This window comes from Canis lupus, chromosome 24, assembly GCF_003254725.2.
Source record: "Canis lupus dingo isolate Sandy chromosome 24, ASM325472v2, whole genome shotgun sequence".
NCBI classification, from domain to species: Eukaryota; Metazoa; Chordata; class Mammalia; order Carnivora; family Canidae; genus Canis; species Canis lupus.
Genome location: NC_064266.1, coordinates 16,087,638 through 16,110,737, shown reverse-complemented (window position 1 = coordinate 16,110,737; position 23,100 = coordinate 16,087,638). Strand labels below are relative to the sequence as shown.

The 23,100-nt window shown below is 42.3% G+C and overlaps 1 protein-coding gene across 5 annotated transcripts in view; it reads left to right on the top strand.

The window, feature by feature from the left end:
* SHLD1 (shieldin complex subunit 1) overlaps nucleotides 1-8,897 on the top strand; it is a 79,522-nt gene extending 70,625 nt beyond the window's left edge. For all 5 annotated transcript variants that reach the window (XM_025469364.3, XM_025469365.3, XM_049100438.1 and 2 more), the window contains one exon: nucleotides 7,986-8,897. In XM_025469364.3, coding sequence (XP_025325149.2) covers nucleotides 7,986-8,428 — 443 coding nt within the window. In that variant the 3' untranslated portion in view covers nucleotides 8,429-8,897. The remainder of the gene's footprint in view (nucleotides 1-7,985) is intronic.
* The last annotated feature ends 14,203 nt before the right edge of the window (nucleotides 8,898-23,100 follow it).

Sequence of the window (23,100 nt, the reverse complement as noted above, 5' to 3'; positions counted from 1 at the left end):
GGATTAGCTTTCAGATGTAAACAAGTACAGGCTCCGACTGAGGTTTCAAAAGCACCTGAGCAGACCATCCATCCTTTGAAGTGTTAATTTGGATTAAATATCTTGCTAATCACATCCTGCCACCACCCCTCTGTCAGTCTGTGGGTTTTGTCCTTTAAAGGAATAGTTGCAAATTCTAAAATGTACAAGTTGCAGATGGCAGGGTTGCTATCAGGCAAAAGAAGGCAGTAAGCTTATTGATTTTTCTTTGTCATTAATTTTATGTTATTAAAGAGACAGAGAGTAAAGTATCTTAGAACGCTAATGCTGGTGTTATTATTTTTTTCTTTTTTTGAAGATTTTATTTATTTATTCATGAGAGACAGAAAGAGAGAGAGGCAGAGACACAGGCAGCGGGAGAAGCAGGCTCCACGCAAGGAAGCCCGATGTGGGACTCAATCCCGGGACTCCAGGATTGCGCCCTGGGACGAAGGCAGGCGCTAAACCACTGAGCCACTCAGGTGCCCCCAATGTGGGGGTTATTACACAGTGGTGGAAAACCACATGAAACCAGAAAGAGGAATCAGAGTAAGTTGGTATAGTGAATTGAGGCCCTTTCCTTGCAGAGCAGAAACCAAATAGTTCTCGGACAGCTGGCAGATAGGAGAAAAGACTGCTGTGAGCACAAAGAGTAAGGAAAGGAGGATTGTCTTGGAGTACAGTAGGAAGTTTAGGGGAGAAAAAAAAGTGTGTAGATACCATATTATTTAGCCCACAGCCTGGAATTATCTCTGGCACCAAAACTTGCCCCTCCCCCTCACAAGACATAGGGATGTAGGACAGGGGCTTAAATGTGATGGCTGTGTCATGAGACATGTATACATGTAATGAGTCGTGTGATCCAGGGCCCTTTTGAGAGTGAAAGAAGGTGCTATTAACAATTAATTGAGATAACAGGCATAAACTGGGATTGTCCTGGGCAAACCTAGTCACCGTAGTGAGTACTGCTCACCCTAGTAATCATGTGGGTTTACATCTTTATTTGAGAATGAAATTCATCAAGTAAATCAAAACATGAAACGTTTTAAATATCTACCTTGTGCTAGCCCTGCTCTAGGCCATGGGGGTGCAGCAGGTATCAAGAGAAACAAATTCCATGAGCAAACAAATCATACATTATTAGATGCTACTATGTTTATATAGAAATATAGGGCAGATAAGGGATATAGGGGACAGCCAGGGCCTGGAGGAGTAAGGGCAATATGATTTTATTTTTATTTTTTTATTTTTTATTTTTTTGCAATGTGATTTTAAATAGCGAGCTCCGGTAAGGTATGGAAGACTGAATTGTTGGTCACCAGTGCTCTCTACCTCCCCCTACAGGAGAAGTGTTCATCCTCGTTCCTTTGAAATCAGGCTTGGTGGTAGGAATGAACATTGGCCAATGACATGTGAACAGAAGTGACAGGGCTTTCCCGGTCACTGCCTGCTCCCCCATGCTCTTTGCCCTCTGCCGCGTCACGAAGCAGTGTGGAGGTAGTGGCTGCCCCGTTGGGACCTGAGGAGGTGACCGAAACGATCGCACGGATGTGTGGAGAAAGCATGTTCCACACAGAGGAACAGCAGGTGCAGAGGTTCTGAAGAGGGAGCTTGCAGGGATCAGAAAAGAAGCCGGTTTTCTGGAGGCAATGATGCAGGGGTGTTGCTCCAGTCAGACGTTCATGCGGCCCGTGGGGCTGGAGTTAGGACTTAATCCTGTTCATCCAGTGAACCTGATCACTCCTCTTTTCCTCTGCAGGGTATGGAGTGGGATGGCAGGAGTGAGAGGAACAGAAGAGGGTAGGAAGGAAAAGCAGATCTGGACAGGGAGGTGCAGACTGCAGATCAGGGCTCCAGATCCATGGGCAATAGACCCTACTGTTAAAAAAAAAAAAAAAAAAAAAAAAAAAGATAATGTCACCATGTAGAGATCGTGTGGGGCCTTTGAAGTCTGATAGCTGTCATAAAGGAGAGGAGTCAGTGCATCCAAAGTATGCTCCTCAGGGACTGTTGATCAGGACATGCCCCCACCCCCACTTTGTTCTTTTACACCCATGACGTTCTTAGAGGCACACAGAACCCAAGGGGCCCCCAACAGATAAACCAAGGCAGCAGGGCCACACTTAGGAATGTACCGGGCACTGGCCTGCAAAAGGGGTAACGTTCCCTTTGAGCACCATAAAAGATGACCGTATCAGCCACAAGTTCTTTCTCTCCTTAAATCCTGATAATTCTCTATTCTTTCTTATTAAGTCTTTGATTTCTTTCAGCTCTATGCAGCCTGGAAACCACAGATCCTCCCAACTAGCAGTTGCTAGTAAAAGAGAGTCTGAACAACTAAGGCAGAGTGGGCAGCTATTGAGACTGATGCAGGAGGGAGACGGGATTCTAAATATCAAATCCTTTTAGGAAAAACGTGGTAAAAGTTGAAAGCTAAAATGTTCCATGGTGATAAAATGCTACTACGCGTTCATCATCAACCCCAGAAGTGGCCATGAAAGATTCTTTAGAGGAAACTCCCATTAAACATTTGGGTTTCTAAAGGCTAATGGCCTCTTTCGGAATGCAACTATTAATCTCAAATCCTCCATGCAAATTGATTGCCTGGATTACTGAACAAACTACCATCTATCACTCCTAAAGATAGAAAAATACTTTCAGGTTTGTAAGAATCTCAAACATCTGTATGTTAGCTGTTTTCTCTCTGGTTAAAAGAAAATTTAACAAACAATTGCTCTGGTAGATAGGTGACCCTGAAACAATGCATGCAAAAGCATGGCCATCCTCCTCACTTCTTGTCAATTCCTAAAGAAATTCTATTCATGATGGAAGCAAATTGGAATAAAAAGGGAAATTCTCCTCAATTTAGATATTGCCAAAATCATTGGGACTGGGGCCCTTGCTGAGAACAATGAAATGGTCTCAAGGTCTGAGAAGGGAGGAATGCATGGTATCAATAGGTGCCAGTAAGAAAGGCATTGTGGGGGTGTCTGGGTAGCTCAGTTGGTTGAGTGGCTGCCTTTGGCTCAGATCATGAACCCGGGGTACTGGGATCGAGCCCCACATTGGGCTACCTGCTCAGCTGGGAGCCTGTTTCTCCCTCTTTCTGCTTGTCTTCTCTATCTCTGTCAAATGAATAAATAAAATCTTAAAAAAAAAAAAAAAAAAAGGAAAGAAGGAAGGAAGGAAGGAAGGCAGGCATTGTGCAGGGATCAACAGCAAAGGTGTCTTGGAAGTCCAAGGCAACTCAATATATTACAGTGCAGTGGGACTCAGCATTTACCTCCTACTCTTTCCAGAATCCACCCTTTGAGCCACTGTTCCTCCCAGGGGTAAGAGGACATTATTGGCATTTGGGGGAGGATGATTCTTTGTTGTATGGGATTGTCCTATGCATTATAGGATGTTTACGCCCTTGACCTCACTCACTAAATACAAGTAGCACTTTCCAATCACTGACACAGAAACATCCCCAGACTCTCCCTAGAGTAGACATTACTGTCCCAAGTGAGAGCCCTATGAGTCTGGACTATATTAATACAAGAATAAGGTGCCATTTGAACATAGCTGTGAGGATGTACCCCTGCAGGAGCTGACTGAATCATCAAAGATGGCCATTCTGTCCACATGTAGGACAGGAAAAGGAAAGCAATTAGCTCTATTTGCTGGCAAAGAAATCCCAGATAATCAGAAAGGCTGCAACAGCCATACGATCAGAGAGATGGCTTTGTTGTTGGTAATAAAGTGAGTTTTAAAAGAAAATCAAAGACTGAAATGAGCTGGAGACAGTGTTCAAAAGAACTGATCTGTAGTAAATAACCCATGTTGTCATTGCTCTTCTGGAAAGGGGCAGGAGTGTTTCTTTGAAGATGAGTTGCAATCTGCCTGATATTTTCATGAAAAACAGAGGAGACATGCTCAGGTTTTAGGCTCATTAGGTTCAAATCAAAGTTATTGACCAGTTCCTTACTAAGTACATGCTGTGCTACTTAGAGGGTTCTGTGTGGACGGCTGCCTCGGGTGGCAGTTTCAGGAACTCCCCAGCGTTCTCTGTTACTGCTGAGGATCTTTCTCTCTTCCACTCTTCCCATTGACCCTGACTTCCTGCCTTATGTCTCTGGGCCCAGATCATCTTTGGGGAGGGTGGGAAGCGACACCTCATCCTGCCATTGTGGGACCCCTTGCCTGCCCCTTCTTCCCTTGGCTCTATAATAGCCACAAAGACTGTTTGCCAAGCCCTGGGCTAGGGCTTTTTTTGTTTCTGTTAATATTAAAGTAGGTCACCAAAGGAAGTTTTAACAATTATTCCTCCAGAAGATTGTTTTCATTATTTTTTTTAAAGAATCTCAAACTCATAGAAAACTTACAAGTACAATACAAAGAACCTCTTTCTCCATTATTATTTGAGAGTAAGCTGCCAGCCTGATGCCCACCACTTCTGATTTTCCTATAAACGAGGACATTCAGCTACACAACCCAATGGAACTCTCAAAATCCGAACATTTAAATGGGTACATTATTACCGTCTAATCTCCAGACCCCATTCAGGCAATCCCAGGAATGTCCTTTTTTTTTTTTTAGACTAATTTATTCATGAGAGACACAGAAAGAGGCAGAGACATAGGCAGAGGGAGAAGCAGGCTTTCTGCAGGGAGCCTGGGGTCACGACCTGAGCCAAAGGCAAATGGTCAACCACTGACCCACCCAGGTGCCCCCCAGGAATGTTCTTTATAGCAAAAAGATCCAGTTGAAAATCATGTGCTGTGTTTAGTTCTGTCTCTTTAGTGTTCTTCAGCGTAGAGCAGTCTTGTTCACTCTTACCTTGGTTCTCATGACCTTGGTACTTCTGAAGAGGACAGGCTAGTCATTTTGCAAAATGTCCCTCAATTTGGTTTTATCTGCTGCTTCCTCATAATCAGGGTCGGGTGATGTACCTTTGGCAGGACTACCAGAGAATTTGTGCGGGGTCTTCTTGTTGCCTCTGGTCAGGTGGCAACAGGATTTCGATTAGTCCCATCACTTAGGTCACTTGATTAAGGTGACATGTGCCAGATTTCTCCACCATGAAGCTATTCTTTTTCCATTTGTAACTAATAAGTATTTTATGGGGAAGTACTCTGAGACTATAAATAGCCTGTTCCTCAGCCAATTTTCAATTATTTTATGGATTTGTTGTTTTATATTTTCATAAATGGGCTATCATCAGTTACTATCATTATTTATTTTGATGCTCTATTTGTTCCAGATGTGGCCAGATGATCCCTTTCCAGCTGGCCTCTATTCCTCCTTGACAAGCCCCTATCACAATTTGAGCATTCTAGAACAATAAGATATACCAGTCCCATCATGTACTTTCCTATAACCACCCTGGAATCAGCCATTCTTCAAGGTGGCCAAGTGCTCTGGGTTGTTGGGCTACTTGAATGGTGGACCAGTGGATGTCTGTCCATGTGTGGGGCTACCTGTGTCTCATACTACATGTGTCCACATCCTTCTTGGATGCTTTGGATTATCTACTTCTCTGTTCCTTGTTTTACCAGAGAAATTCTAGAAGACAGACCATTTACTAAAAGTCTTGTAGATGGGGAAACTAAAGCTCAGCAATGTAGTATGATATCTAGCTGGTAGCAAAATTAGAGTCAAAACTCCAGATCCCTTCTCCTTTTCTAAAACCACCCACTGTATCATACAACTTTCTTCATCATTAGCAAGTACAAATATTTTTTATTATAGCTACTAATTGAGTTACTGGAGGGTGTGTGTGTGTGGAATTAAAGCTAGTAATTTATTAAAGCTTACATCAGAGCAGAAGAGGAAAATATAATATTTTGATTTAAAGCATAAAATTTTAAAGAATAAAACTGGTTGGTGTCTAGGGAATTCTTTAGATTCTTGGTGTGGAATCTTTTCTAGAACACATTGATAGGAAAGTCCTTTGTTTCAGAAGAGCTAAGAGATTCCTATATTAAGAATTCGAGTTCCCAGAGAGGTACAGAAGTGAGATCAATTCTGGCTTCAGGGATCCCTGGGTGGCGCAGCAGTTTGGCGCCTGTCTTTGGCCCAGGGCACGATCCTGGAGACCCGGGATCGAATCCCACATCGGGCTCCCGGTGCATGGAGCCTGCTTCTCCCTCTGCCTGTGTCTCTGCCTCTCTCTCTCTGTGACTATCATAAATAAATAAAAAATTTAAAAAAAATTCTGGCTTCATATTGTCTATTATTAAATCGCTCAGTTTATTTGCTACTCCTTTAAAAACACAAAGGTGGAGATTTTAATTAGAGATAAATAGTCTATAGGATTACTATAGGGAATAGAGAAAGACGGTGTCTGAACTGTGTAAATGCCCAGCACTGTCTACATTAAGGGGTCTTTACTACACTTGTGCCATGGATCCTGTTAGCATATGCTGAAGCCTACCGACCTTTTCTCAGAATAATGTTTTTAAATGCAAAAATGAAAATATGTAGGATTGCCAAGGAAAAAAAGTACTGAAATGTAGTTATTAAAATAGTTAAAGAACAAATGCAAAAAAAAAAAAAGAACAAATGCATGATATTATAATGAATATATGCTTTTAAACTTTACTTTTTTAAAGATTTTATTTAAATTCATGTTGGTTAATATATATTATTAGTTGCAGGGGTAGAATTTAGTGATTCATCACTTGTATTTAACACCCAGTGCTCATTCCATCAAGTGCCCTCCTTAAATGCCCGTCACCCAGTTACCCCATCCCCCCACCACCTCCCCTCCAGCAATCCTTAGTTTGTTCCCTATGGTTAAGAGTCTCTAATATATATGTATATAAAAAAAAAGAGTCTCTAATATATGTTTTGTAAATTAATACTTAAATAATAAGATTAATCTAATAAATTAATACTTAAGTAATAGTATCTAGTATCTAGAACTAATAACTGTAGTAATTTCAAAGCGCTGTGTATTAGTCTCCTTGGGTCGCCATAACAAAATACCATAGACTGGGTGGCCTACACAACAGAAATGTATTTTCTCAGCATTCTGGAGACCAGAAGTCTGAGATCACAGTGCCTGTATGGTTGGGTTCTGGGGAGGGCTCCCTGACTTAGAGAAGGCCACCTTCTCATCGTGTCCTCTCGTGGCCCTTCCCCAGTTCCTGCACATGGACAGACAGAGAGAAAGAAAGATCTTGTCCTCTTTTTTTTTTTTTTTATTTTTATTTATTCATGATAGTCACACAGAGAGAGAGAGAGAGAGAGGCAGAGACACAGGCAGAGGGAGAAGCAGGCTCCAAGCACCGGGAGCCCGATGTGGGATTCGATCCCGAGTCTCCAGGATCACGCCCTGGGCCAAAGGCAGGCGCCAAACCGCTGCGCCACCCAGGGATCCCTTGTCCTCTTTTTATAAAGCCACCACTCCTATCAGAATGGCTCCCACTCTTACAATCCTAATAACCTCCTAAAAACCCTATTTCCAAATACAGTCATGTTAGGGATTGGGGCTATCACTTGTGAATTTTGGAGGGCCACACTTTAGTCCATAGCATAGTGATAGGCATAAATGATATTTTAAAACATCTTTTGCAGACTATCATGTGATATGAAAATAGCTGTGAGCTATTGGTAACAAAGTCATAGGTACCACTACTAATAGGTTTGTTGACTAAATTTATTATGAAAGAAAACGCTTAATTTCCGGTTGAGGTTAGAGAAAATAAATATGATTTTCCCCCCATCCAGATACACAGCCACCCTGAACTTTTATGCAAAGACCATAGATGAAGAACTCCTGAAACATACAAATAAGATATTTTTGTTTTGAGCTAACAGGTCGCATAACCCCAGCATGGTGGGAATCAGTTCTGAAATCAGCTAATTCTGACCATTACCAGTCACCTAAGAACAGTCAGTGTGGTGAATAGAAGAGACATCACCTGCTTTTGGCTTTTTGGAATATGTGTCCAAGTACTGGAATGTGTTTTGTCTTACAGACACCAGTAACCTCAATACTGAACAACATGATTCCGGGACCTCTGAGAACTTCTGGCTTGACCCTTCTGTGCAGGGCCAAACGGAGACCAAGGCAGAGGATGACGGGCTTCGGAAATCCCTGGATAGATTCTATGAAATGTTTGACCATCCACACCCAGCTGCTAGAAACCCACTCTCCACATCGGTCTGCCAGTGCCTGTCTCAGAAAATCAACGAACTGAAGGGCCAGGAGAGCCAAAAGTATGCCCTTCGCAGTTTTCAGATGGCCAGGGTCGTCTTCAGCCGTGATGGCTGCTCAGTCTTACAGAGGCATTCCAAGGACGCCCACTTCTACCCAGTGGGAGAAGGAAGTGTGCTTCTGGAGGATGAAAAGCCCACCCCGGGACTTTCAAAAGACATCATTCATTTCCTCTTGCAGCAGAACGTGATGAAAGACCTCTAAGTAGCTTCCCCCCGCCCCCCCCCCCCCCCCCCCCCCCCCCCGTGGTAAGAGCAGGAAGTGTGGAGGGTGCCCTGTGGCCGATGCTATGGGTGCACCACTCATATCCCCTAGGGCCTCTCCAGCCAGCCCTGTGTGTCCAGCCCCCTGGGAGCCAGTTGGGCCAGTAGCGTTTGTGGACTTTATAGATCCTATGTCCACACTACCTCCCACCCCACCCTACCCGTCCCTTTGACTTCAGGCCAGTGACTGGCTGGGGAGCCCAAAAGCACAGCTTCCTTGCCCCAAGGAAGGAAGGAGGTGCTCTGAGGCATAATTTACTCTCCAGAGCTCCCCTCTGGATCAGGCCAAGACTGAGACTTCCCACGATATCACACCTGGCTCAGCCTCTTCTGTCTCCCTGTCCTCCTTCTTCTGCTCACCTACTGGTGTCTCCTGGAAGCCTTTCCTTAATAAAGTTCTTGTACCTGAATCCTTGACTCAGAGTCTACTTCTTGGGAGAACCCAACCTATGAGAACAGGCTTTCTCATTAGATGAGCTTTTTGAAGGATTTAAAGCTCTATGCCAAATCAAGTAGAAGAGTCATACCAAGTTGTAAAACTGAGACCATGTGATTGGGAATGTATCTCCCAAAATAATCTAAAGATTTAAATACAGTTTAAAATGCATCACATGTTAATCATACCCTTGCCTCTCCAAAGCCAGAATTCCCTGTTTTATAATCCTAGCAGAGTGTGGAAGGAACATTTGGACCCTTTAAAATAAAAGCTAAAATTTGCAAATTAAAAAAAAAAAAAAGAAGAAGAAAGAAAGCCTCTTTGTCTCCACCAGATTGCAAATGTGAAAGGTGTGAAGAAAACAAATATGCGCCACCGCCCAAAGTCTTGGAGGCTCAATCATGCCATGCTAGGCTGAGGAGACACGGCCTTGGCAGGCCTGGAGGAAGAGAAAGAGGATCCTTTGCCCAAGTGGGCTCCTTCCTATCATTTTTGCCTTCTTCCTGCCTGCTGCCAGCACCCTCTGTCACCCTCTGAACAGGTGGCCCCTCACCCCTGTTCTGTCCTTGCTTGGCCGGGCAGTGGCTTTAAATAGCTGGGAAACGAACAGGGGTGGTGGAAAGGGAGGTGGGCAGGGGGTGGGGATGACTGGGTGACGGGCACTGAGGGGGGCACTTGATGGGATGAGCACTGGGTGTTATGCTATATGTTGGCAAATTGAACTGCAATAAAAAAAATTTTTTTTAAATAAATAAATAAATAAATAAATAAATAGCTGGCACCGGCTTGCACTGGCAGATGCTTTGCTCCACGGCCGTGTCCTGAACCCCGGTTTGAGACTCAGGTGGTAGAATGACATCACCTGGCACCAAGCTCTCTCAAGCTGTAGTTGGAGGGCTCCTACTAATCCTTGCCTTGACAGCCCTGGGACTAAATTACACTGATGGAAAGAGTTATATCATTTGGGGGAACAAGAGAAGCTGGCAACCCTGTGCAGTTAGATTTTGAGAAACTTTAGGTGAAATTTGATTGGCCTAAGGCCCCATAAGTTTGCCAGAAAGCAGATTTTGCACTAGATCATCCTCAGAGTGTACATTAAGAGTGAGTGAGCCTTTTAAGGCAGAGCTCTTGGGGACTCTCAGGTAGAGAAAGGAGACTTTTAAAAATCAGGAATTACATAGTAAGTAAGGCTTCCAGTTCTGAGACGATCAGAGAAAGAACAGTATTTCACACTGAAGTGCAGAAGCACCGCTGGAAGGCAGTGCTTTTTTTCCTAAATGGTAGGAAATAGGAAATGAGTAAGTCTTTGAGAGATACTTGAGGAAACAAGCCTCCAGGTTTTTCTCTGATGAACAATCTTGTGACTCTCTCCCCAGGGGCTTCTCCTAGTCCCCTGGCCCCCAAATACTCGAAACCCGCAGGACTTGTTGAAAACGTGCAGGTTGAATTTTAAGGTAGGTAGTTTTATTGTTTTTTAGCATGAAACAAATTAATGGATGCCTCTGAAGGATGCTGTACTTTTTGCTATTATTCAGGCGCTGAAAGAAATATTGGAGATTAGTTTCCATGGCCACCAACAGAGGGAAACTGGGTTATTTTCTTCTGTTCTTACAGGACAGAAGATGGAAGCCACTTGAATCTCCATGCAGGAAAACAGCAGCTTTGGTTTGGCAGTGAGATTTTAGTATCAGTAATTTTTGTGACCTTTATTATTATGGGTGCTGAGGGTGCTCAGCAAGAGGTAGACTCTGAAGTGGGAGATTTCAGAAATCTAAAAGCCAGAATCACCTTAGCGTATAAAAAAAAAAAAAAAAAAAAAGGGGATCCCTGGGTGGCGCAGCGGTTTGGCGCCTGCCTTTGGCCCAGGGTGCGATCCTGGAGACCCGGGATCGAATCCCACGTCGGGCTCCCGGTGCATGGAGCCTGCTTCTCCCTCTGCCTCTCTCTCTCTCTCTCTGTGACTATAATAAATTTAAAAAAAAAAAAAAAAAGAAAAGGAAAAAGAAAAAAGAGTGTGCTGTGTGTTTGCTGGTATCTGAGTAAGTGCTTGTGACAGGTCAGTACAAGATATTTGATTCCCTGCAATCTCACTCTCTAATTTGATCTTCGTGAGGGTAGGATGGCATTTTTCCATTTATCTCTGTTTACCTTTAATAAAGACTAAGAGATAAGGATATTAAGGCTCTGGCCTTTGGTATAATCATCTATTTCTGCCCTACAGATCGCTTCACCGAGGTCTTATCATCCCATGAACATTCTGATTGGCCTACAATATCCTCTGTGGCCCTTTCCAGAGATCTGTGTGAGGGTATATTTGCTTGCAGGAACATCAGAACTCTGAAGAGAAACTGCTATCAATGTTTTACATTTGTGTGACTGCTACTCACTTCATTAGTCATTTCTTTGCATGACCTGTGTAAGAGTACATGCCATAGATCTTATTACCAGTAATTAGCACAAACAATATGGAGATACTTTTCAAACCTTTTGCTGAATTATCCTAGTCACACAGAAAAGAGTTTCTAAGTGAACACTTGATGATTTTCACAAACTGAACCCACTTATGCACCCAGCATCCAGCTCAAGCAACAGAGATCACCAGCTAACCCAGGTGGCTCCCTTCTGAGTGAGGAGTTTCATCTGGAGAACAGATGAGAATTGTTTGCTCAGACCATTTGTTTCTCAAACTGCTGGCAGTATGCTGTAGGTACTACGTGGACAATGTTTATTTTCATTGTTAGCTATAACATTTAATATGTTATAACTACTGCATTGAATCTGTGCTTTTACAGATAGCATGTAGGATAAGACCAATATAAATACTTAAAATTTAAAAGTGAATTGAATTAGGGGCACCTGAGTGGCTCAGTTGCTTAATCTGACTCTTGATTTTGGCTCAGGTCATCATTTCACAGGGATTGGGAGATCAAGCCCTGTGTAGGGCTCTGGGCTCAGCAGAATCTGCTTGAGATTCTCTCTTCCTTACCTTCTCCCCACCACCCCCCACCCCCACTTGCACTTTCTCTCTAAAAAAAAAATACCCTTTTTAAAAAAAGTAAATTGAATTTGCAAAAAAGTAATAGTGCAGACAACATATAGATATGTCAAAAATTATACAGGCATTATACCAGAAAATGATGGAAATTTGGAAGACAATCAGATAATCTATCCTACATTATAGTATCCCACCATCTCTCTCCTGGAACACTGCAAGAAACTTCCATCAGGTCAAGCTACATCTTCCTTTGCCTGTCTTTACCTGCAGACATGTTGCAAATCCTTTTAGAAAGCAAAACATATGTGAATTGCCAGCAAATTAAAGAGAAGGGACTAGCCTTGTCGAATATGAAAACATTTTTAACTCTACAGTAACTAGAGCAACAACAAAAGTAGACCAAAGAAAAAGAGTTCAGCCCATAGATATAAATGCACATATAAGTTGAGAGTTTGATGAAGGTAACATTTCAGATTTGTAAGAAGGTAGAATTTTTAGCAGATGGTTTTAGAATAATTGGCTCCCCAACTAGGGGACAAGAGTAAGAAAGGCTAAATTCTTCACCTCAGTCTTGATATCAAAATGAATTTGAGATGGATTAAAAATGAAAAGTAAAAAAGATAAAATAATAAAAATGCTAGAATAAAAAATGCATGATATACATACATCTGCACTAGCAGTGCCAGCAGGCCCAGCGTCTCCCAGCCCATGCAATGGCCAATGGTGACCTAGGGCATTCCCCTACATCTGCCCGATGATATCCATGTGGGCACATCACATGCAGGGATCCAGTGGGAGCTTACGCAAAACCAGAACAAAGTAGACCAGAACAGCATTGCAAGGGCTCAAAAAATTGTCATTGAAACTATAGACTACAAAAGGAAACCTTAAAAAACAACCCCAAAACTTAAACAGAGTGGCTGCCTACTAAAATAGAAGATTTATATAAGATTAAGAGTATCCTAACATAATTTGCAAAATGTCCAGGATACAGTGAAAAAAAAAAAAAAGTAACTTGTCATACCAAGAACCTGGAAAATCACAACATGAGTGAGAAAAGATAGTCAACTGACACCAATAGTGAGATGAATCAGATGTTGGAACTATCTGGCAGAGATTTTTAAAGCAGTTACCATAAAATGGTTTCAGCAAGTAATTATGAAATCCCTTGAAACATATGAAAAAATATAAAACCTCATCAAAGAAATAGCAGTTACAAAAAAGAACCAAGTGGAAATTATAGAACTGAAAAGCACAGCAACCAAAAAAAAAAAAAAAAAAAACTCATTGGATGGGCTCAATGGTAGAGTACAGATGACAAAAGATGGCATCACTGAATTGAGAACAGTTCAATCAAATTTATTCGATCTAACAAACAAGAGAAAAGAGACTGGGGGAAGAAAAGGAATCTGTGGAACAGTAACAAAAGATATGAACATGGATATCAGAATCCCAGAAGGAGATGAGAAGGATTGTGGTGCTAAACAAATACTCAAGGAAATAATGACTGAAAACTTCCATTTGGTGAAAGACAAAACAAAACCTACAGTTGCAAGAGCTATGTGAACCTGAACTAGGATAAACTTAAAGAAATCCTCATCAAAACACAGCATAATTAAACTTCTGGAAACTTAAGGAAAAAAAAAACTTTTTTTTTTTTTTTTAAGATTTTATTTATTTATTTATTAGAGACACAGAAAGAGAGGCAGAGAGAGAAGCAGGCTCCATACAGGGAGCCCAATGCAGGACTCAATTCTGGGACTCCAGGATCATGCCCTGGGCCAAAGGCAGGCGCCAAACCGCTGAGCCACCCAGGGATCCCAGAAAAAAAAAATCTTAAGAGCAACCAGAGGAAATGATGCATGCCTTAGTTCTACACAAGTACCAATTCAAATGACAGCAAATTTCTCATTCGAAATCATAGAGGCCAGAGGAAAATGGCACAACATTTTTCAAGGGTTGAAAAAAAAAATTGGCAACCATGTCTTTACCAGGCTCGTCCTGTAGTTCTAATTTTCCATGGGACATTCTACTCAGATGTGTCCTTGTCACCTTAAACAAAATGTATAAAAAGTCAAGTGTATCCTCTTTCCCACAGGCTAATAATACCCCCATTTGATGTATGTCATCCATCAATGGCATTAACATTTGCTAAGTCACCCAGGCTTGAAGAAATTTGGACTCATCATGACTTTTACTTCTGAACAGTCCACAATAGCCCGTAGTGGTCATTAAGAGCTGAGACCTAGGAGCCCCCCTGCCTGGATATGAATCTTGACTTTAATCATTTATTAGCATGCGTCCTTGGGCATGTTACTTGAACTTACTATGCCTCAGTTTCCTCATCTGTAAAACAAATAGCAATTGTACCTAATTCAGGATGCTCAAATGAGTTCGGATTTGTATGGTATTTAGAATAGCACTTGGTAGGCAGTGTTGGTTTTTGAAGTTTTTTGGTAGGGGTGTGTGTGGTTGCTTAAAAATTGAAATTCTTAACTTCTGCTTCTTCTTTCTCTTCCTACTGCTATCACCTGTTCCAAGCTTTTATCTCCTTAAGGCCCTCTCAAGGTTCCTGTTTCCAGCTATTCCCACACACTATTGCTGCCATATTGGTCTTCCTAAATCTAGTCAGTACTGGATCCCATCCCACCCCCCACAGAAAGTCCCCAAGATCCTTAACACTGCAAGGTGAAGCACAGACCCAGGCCCATGCTATTCTAACCTGAGTGTTCTTCCCTCTTCTCAGTCGTCAGACCTTATGCCCAAGCTCCATGGCCTCCAAACCATTCCATTCCTTCTCTAGCCCCCGTGACTCTCCCCATCACTCATGCTGTAATCTCAGGGCCTCCCTGTAGCTATTAACATGTGTAAATCTTCTTTCCCCAAAGAGATGGAAAGTTCCCAAAAGCTAGGGAGCTTATCTTAGCCAGGGTGGGCACAGACGAGTCCTGGGTAAATACTGATTATGACATGAGCTTGTTCTGTAGTCCCATCTTCTGTTCAGTCTCCTGGTAGAGCCAGCCTGACAATTCTTTCCTCTTCCTGCAACTGAAACCATATAATTTTAAACCAGGAGTAAGGAGGAGGGGGAAGTAGGTGGCTTTGTCCCTTCTGAGAAACTTCATGGCAGAAGGAGGAGTCCAACTGTAGGCGGCAGAGGCAACAATGCTGCCATTAACAAGCAGGATGTCCAGTGAGGCTCATCTAACTCCTCCAGGCCTCGTTTCCATCTGCAAAATGAGGCCATTAGCAAAGCTCCAAGTCCCCCTCAGGCTCAGACATTCTGTGACAAACCTCCACGAGGGTGGATTCGGGAAACTGATTTTGAAATTGATTGAGCGGTGTGGTGTTACTGCATGGAGAATTAAACTACGGTTCAGAGCAATTCATTTCCTGAGTTTCGCCGATCAGCCAGTATTTATTAGGCACCATTTACTCTGCAGTACCCAGCGTTGGGTCCTGTGGAGACATAGAAGTGGTATTTCACAGGAGCCGTGGCTTCAAGGAGTTTATTACATAATAGGAATTTATTATATAATAAAAGCTCACCAAGCTCGTGATCCAGGAAATTACTTTCTGTTTGTTTACCCACAATTTCTTCTGTAAAATAAAGTTTTATCTGAACCATCACATATAAGCCCTATGTGCACCATGTGTGATTCAGTCATTTCTACACTGGTTTATTTGAAACACGCACATATTACATATATGCTCTATGTGTAGACATAAGTAGATGAAATATATTGAAAACCTACGTATTTAAAATATCTCCCTTGACAGACTAGATTTTCTTCTTAACTTTTTAGTAAACCAAATGATGTAGATTTTCAAACTGTCACGAGCGTACAGAGAACTGTGCTATGTGTCCATCACCTGCCTTCAGCAGCTGCCAGCTTCCTGCCCTTTTTTATCCACCTCCCCCACCCCCTCTGTGTGTGTGCTAGAGTGTTCTTAGGTTATCAACGGTGAAGGCCCTTTTTGTTTCATGCCCAGTTTGCCACGGCCCACTCCGGGACAGAGCTCACGCTCATGAGACGGGCAGCTCACTGTGCAATTCGACGACACCCAGACTGGGCTCTACCCTGGCCAGTGGGACACTAATCCCTCCTTGGATGCCATGACAGAGCAGTTTCTAAACACTTACTGTCAATACCTGCACTTAGCACAGACCAACAGCTCACAATTTGTAACCTGGCATCGATCCACAGACCACACTTGGAGGATTGCTATGCCAGAGTATTTTAAAGCAAATCAGGCATTCTTTTACCTCACCTGTGAATTGAGTATCTATCGCTGATGGATTAAGGACTCAACAGAACAAAACAAAGCAAATAACCCTGACCATTAATACCTGAAGATAATTGTCAGTAATTCCTTAATGTTATCTAATACTTAGCCCATGTTTAATTTTTCCCCATTTGTCTCAAAAACAACTTCTTACAGTTGTTTTGTTTGAATTAGGATTTAAACAAGGATCTACCATTGCATTTGTAGCTCTTAAACCTCTTTCAATCTGCACTAGCCTCCCTCTCCTGTAAAAACTATTTGGAACTACTCTCCAAATAAATTGATTTATCATTAAACTGCAAAAGTTTTCCTGACTCATTGTGATTCCAGTAGGTTTTTTCCTGCATCTGTTATAGTGTGACCATGGGAAGTGCTTCATGACAAATGGCCTTTACTCTTCCCCTAAAAATCCATGACCTATGCATGTTTCGACCACATTTCCCATTCTCCAGACTTGTTTTCATGGCTACAAAATTATTTATATTACCACATACATAAAAGTGCCAGTCACTCTGACCGTCTGATCTCTGATTGTCTTTGTCTCCAATGGGACCACTCATATAGCAGGCACTTGTGGACACTATTAAATGAACCATAGATGTTCTTGGCTGTAACATGCCCAAGGCAGTGTTTATCATTTACATTCACCCCTTTGGGGACCTATGCACACATAAAGTGGCTTGAGACATTCTTTGATTTTTTTTTAAAAGATTTTACTTATTTATTCATGAGAGACACACAGAGAGAGGCAGAGACACAGGCAGAGGGAGAAGCAGGCTCCATGCAGGAAACATGATGTGGGACTCAGTCCCGGGCTCCAGGATCACACCCTGAGCCAAAGGCAGATGCTCAACTCTGAGCCACCCAGGTGTCCCTGATTATTTGATTTAAACCAGATCTATCTGTGGGCTTCACACGATGACATCTTTTTCCAGACACTCCTTCCCTATCACTAAGGATGTAGAAACCCAAGTAGCTTTGGGTCTTCACTGACCAGCACTTCATGTAGAATCATAGACTTTGAACAGTAAGGGAAACTTAGCAATTATGTAGTCAAGCCCTCTGTGGGGAAGGAGATAAAGACCCCTTTGTCTAGTTATCTAGATGCTCCCTGGACAAGATCCCAGGTCTCTGACTTCCAGGGTGATTCTGGTGTATACTAGGGGATGTCACTTTCTGTGCCAGAGTTCTGAATTGTACACAACAGAAGTGGACTCTAGCTTTTAGTAGAAGGCTAATGGGTGGCAAACAGAATTGACCAGAAGTCTGGATAATCAGGTTTTGAAAACAGGCAGGATCTGAAGGAGGCTGGACAGCAGGAACACAGCTGAGGTCATGCTGCAGGGATAGTCTGGTTGGAATGTTCCTAACTCTGGCCCTGCTGCACTCTGGCTGTTGAACACCACTGCAGCAATGGCCAGGAGCCTAGGTGCCACTGCTGCACTAAATTCTAAACTATCCCTGTGTCTAAATTAAGTCCTATGTGGGGATGTCTGATTTGCTGAGGCTAGATCATGTGACTGTCCTCTAGCAGCCAGGGGTCAGGGAAAGATCCATCTGGTTTGGCTTCCTTCTATAGTAAAAGGTGAATCCTGCTTCTCACCATTTCCCACATCATAGAGGAAAAGGAATTAGGATGCTAAGCATTCCCCATAACAGCAAAAGACCTGCCCGTCTCCCCACTTGAACTTCTGTTACTGTATAGAGACATAGACAACAGTAGTTATTTTATTTCAACAAAATATAGAGTTATTTCCTACCTACCCCCAAAATGAATTTCATCAACAGAAAAGCACTATAATTTTTTAAAGATTTATTTATTTATTTTAGAGAGAGAGCAGGGGGAAAGAGAGAGCAGGGGAATGGGCAAAGGAAGAGGGACAGAGTCCTCAAGCAGACTCCCCGCTGAGCATGGAGCCCAGCACAGGACTCAGTCCCAGGACTCTGAGATCATGACCTCAGCCGAAACCACAGGTCCACCACTTAACCAACTGAGCCACCCAGGTGCCCCTAAACAGCTTTTAAACAAGAAGTGTACAAAGGCTTTAATCTCATAGAAGAGGTAACAGTTTCTTCTGTGTCTTAGTGTTTCAGTGATTGTTTCCTGGCCTAATCTCTGGGGAGAAAAACCAAAGATCAATCTGTCTACTTGACTTTTACTCAGATGCTCAGTGTAAGCACAATGGCTTCCAGGGCCATTAAAACTTCTTCTCCAAGGGTTCCATTAGTGATTGGACTTGCACTTGAAAGTCTTCCATTGCTGCTGTGTATCAGGCTGGGGCAGAGATGAACCGAGACCTAGGAGATTTGTTGAGGCAACAGCCTCTGTTCCCTCGGTGTATTTCTGATGGCTCTCAAATTCCAAAATGGGAGGTGGTGGTGCGTGGTTAAGTAATATGAAGCCAGAGCTGACACTGTGACAGCTGTTCCCAAAGGCACAGAATTTCTTTGTTACTAGGAAAAGATGCCCTTGAGTTTTCTGGGCTGAGGTAAGAGTGTTTGGCAGGCCCTGTCTTCTCTGCTTTCTGATTGCCTTCATGGATTACAAGATGGAAAATAATGAGACAGAGGGATCTTCAGAGCATTTGTCCACTGCCTGTGTTTAGGCACAGGCTGAGTTTAGGTTCCCTCAGCAACAGACCCTGGGGCACATAATTCAAGTGCAAGTAGTTCATTTGAGTGGGGGAGTGAGATGGAGTGAGAAAAGGAGGCCAGTAGGGGTGCATCATCAAGCAAGCTGCTACTGTGGAAACTGGAACTCAGCCCCACTGCAGAACTCGGGGGCCGGGGCAGAACATAAGCCTCAGAGTTGTCCTGCACAACAAGTAAGAGAGCGAGGGTAATGCGAGTACCAGTTCCCATCAGTCTTTTGTCAAAGGCTGCAACCGGGAAGGCACTAATACTGCAGCATGTCTGGTGTGCAGTGTGTATGGGCAGAGCGGACCCCAGCCACCACACAAAGCCCTCAGGCAGATGCTGGTGGTTGGAAGTCACGGTATACATGCAATGTCGAGGCCCAAGGAGATCCAGGCTGGGCATCTACAGCATCTGCTACTCTGTGTTCTCTCATCCTCTAGACTTGTGGACAGACTTTCTGTTCCCCACCCATCTGTGCCACCCCCAGACCAAATTTCTAATTGGTATTCACTACTTCTATTCGCTATTTACTATTCAGTAGCTCTCCACCCATGTCACAGGGTCGCTCCATATCTAGTCCTCTTTAGCTCTGCCTGGTAACATGTTGGCAGCTCAGACTGACCATAGCCCTCTAAAAACTCAATAAACTTGACAGATTGACACTCCCTTCCATTTAGTAAATGTCTTATAGGATATTTGGAAATGCTGCAGTCCATAGCCAAGGTACTTCCAGCAGGTTCTTGTCAGCTTTGATGTTTGGAGAGATTTATAATTTACTAAACGTAATGAGTTTGGGGGTATGTAGAGAACTGTGATTCTGAAGAATACAGTATTGCTCATTTCTAGGGACGAGATCAGGTTCCTCAGGACTATGAATAGCATTTGCTTAAACTGTGGGTCAGCCAGCTGCGAGTTGACAATTTGGCCATGTCTGTGAGAAAGGCTAGGACCTCAGTGAAAGCAGAAACATTTACTCAGTTGTTGTCTTGCATATGAACATCCTACCAAGATTTACTGAAGAGGGTGCCTGGTTGGCTCAGTCCTGTTAAGCAACAGCCTCTTGTTTTCAGCTCAGATCATGATCTCAGGGTTGTGGGATCAAGCCCTGTGTCGAGCCCCATATGGAGCTGCAGGCTCAGCATGGAGTCTGCTTGAGAGATTATCTCTCCCTTTGCCCCTCGTCCCTGCTCGTGCTCTCTCTCCCTCTCAAATAAATAAATAAGTGAAGTCTTAAAAAAAAAAAAAAAAAAAGCTTTACTGAATGAGTTGAGAAACCATCTGAGGCTTGTCATGTGATCTTATACTATTGAATCTATTATCTTGAAGTCTAATGTCTTTCTGGTTTTGTCATTTATTTATTTATTTTTCTTTCTTCAGTCTGAGTATCAGTCTTTAGTCAAAAATGAGAGACCTCAGAATCAGATGGCTCTATCAAAAAGGACCTTCATAGATCTCAGGGCAGTTTCTCTGCCTTCAGGCAACACCACACTGAAAACCATTCCTGACAGGAGCTGCTTACCTGTGGTTTGAAAACTCTCCCAAAGGAGAAGTGAGAGAAACGCACAGCCTGCGTGTTTTCAGTGCCTCTCCTCAATAAACTTTGGGCTTATCCTTGCTTAATTTCAGCTTCAAATTTTTAACAAATGTCATGATGATCTACAAAGGTTTATTCTGCAAAACATCTCAGGTGTCCTATGACCATCCTAGGCAAGATGATAGTATATAGTTATAGGAAGTCAAAAGTAGTATGTGGGGGAATTTAGTTTCCCAGGGAATCAGTGAAAAACACATGGAGGACTTACTCTGAAATGCATCAACAAATAAGATGGAATGACGGATGGACAGGTACATAGATGTGAGTTAAACAAGTATATAATATTGTATAGTAAAGGTAAAGTAAATGTTTTATAGTAGAGTAAGTTAAAGTCTAAGTGGTGGGTATATGGGTCTTATTTGTACATTTTTTTCAAGTCTTCTGTATGTTTGAAATTTTTCATAACAAAATGTTGGGGAAATATATGCAGGATATGTTTTGAGTATTTAAATGTCTATCCAGGGATCCCTGGGTGGCACAGCGGTTTAGCGCCTGCCTTTGGCCCAGGGCGCCATCCTGGAGACCCGGGATCGAATCCCACGTCGGGCTCCCGGTGCATGGAGCCTGCTTCTCCCTCTGCCTGTGTCTCTGCCTCTCTCTCTCTCTCTCTCTGTGACTATCATAAATAAATAAAAAAATTTTTTAAAAAATGTCTATCCACATACGTTTATTTATAACTTGGAGTTTTAAATAACCACAAACTTTCCTGAAGACAATCTGTTTTCTTAATTGAAAACATACTTGAATATAAGAGATAACTCTATTGGCTCTTAGAGAGTAGAACTAATTAAACAATCAACAGATCATTAATGAGTACCTCCAAATTGCTCTGGGAGATATGAATATATATATATGATCCCCATCTTCAAAAAACTTAAATTCACATTGGGAAAATTCTTTTTATATTGATCTATCTAGATATCTATCTCCTATACCTGAACTCTCGTTATACCTAAACTATATCATCTACATCATCAACACCAGTATTTTTCTGCCCAGATCATAAAACTTACCTTTATACCATCAACACAAGCCATGTCACATATGTTATCTACACCTATGTTTAGAAAAATAGCATTTACATCTTGACCCACATCATCTCCTCCATTTGTATTTAGATATTCTTTACCAACATCTACATTTGTATCTATATTACCTACAACTATGCTTTCTTGTTTATCATCTGCATTGTCTACATCTATGCTCACATTCACATCAATGTCTACCTGACATTTACATCCATCTACACTGTGTAAATCGGTAGTTCCCAAGTAGGGCAACTTTGTACCCAGGAGACATTTGGCAACATCCAGAAACATTTTTGATTGTCACAACTCAGGGCGGGGAAAGGCATGCCCTTGGAATCTAGTGAGTAGAGGCCGGAGATGCTGCTAACCATTCTACAATGCACAGGACAGCCCCTGAAAATAAAGTATTATTCAGCCCAAAATGTCAATAGTGCTGACATTGAGAAACTCTGATCTACATGTTTGCAGCTATGCCAATCACATCTACATCTATATTGGCATCTACTCTATGTACATCTATATTTATGTCAATATCAGCTACATCTACATTTACATCTATGTCATTGACAGCCTCATCACAGCATATACAATATCTATATCAACATCACTGACTTCACCATATACAACATCTATATCTATATAATGTGCATCTTTTACTTCTACATCTACCTGTATATCTAATTAGCAGCTCAGAGCCTATTTATTATATCAGAGTGAGAATTTTAATTCTCAACCCCCCCCCCCCCCCCGCCCCTGCCGCCCAGCCACATAAAAAATGTGAGTGGGGCAGAGGTCAACCATGGTCGATCACATTCTTTCAAATGTAAAAGGCATGAACTCTTTGCTGGCTTTGTCCTGGCTTCAAAGGACAACTGGTTCCTGCTAGTGGAAGCCAAAGAGGCTTCCATTTTGAGTTGGATTGAAATGAGAAGTGAAGCATGTGCTTGCTGAATTTCATTCATGCCCTCTCTTTGGTTGCCAGTCTCCCAGGACTAGAGGGCATCTGGTTTAAGCACCATTGTATCTAATAGGGTGATACAGAATAATTTCTTCTCAAAAGAACAATTAAGCTGAGGACTTGACATGGTTTGATCACATCTAGTTCCACCTGAACTCATCTGGGCTGGAACACATGCAGTTGGCATAAGGGAAACTGCAGATCCTGCTATCTGACTGAGTGTTTTGGGCCACAGAGTAGTTAAAAGACCTCAGTTTCTGGACCAGACAGGATCTCAGTTACCACATTCACTTAAGCCTCCTTAGGCATATAAGCTGACTTGTCAGCCAAGACAAAAGTGAAATGATGTTTCTAGGTGAAATTGAGAACATGACAGATAAGACAAATAAGAGCAAATCCCTGTGGCTTCTGTAGCCTGTGACATTTACCAAATAGCTTTGCTACCCTGCAGAAAACTGTGCCTCCTAGAGACCATTATTTTTCCTCCAGGAATAAGATTGGCCCTAGGCAAAATTTCAAAACAAATTCCCACCACCCTTTTAAATCCTTATCCATTCTCAAACACATATTAATCATTGAGATTTGGTATTAAAATATCAGGAATTCTTTATTTATTATTGTGGATTTATGTTTTTTAAAGATTGATTTATTTAAAAGAGAGAGATTGTGTGTGTGTGT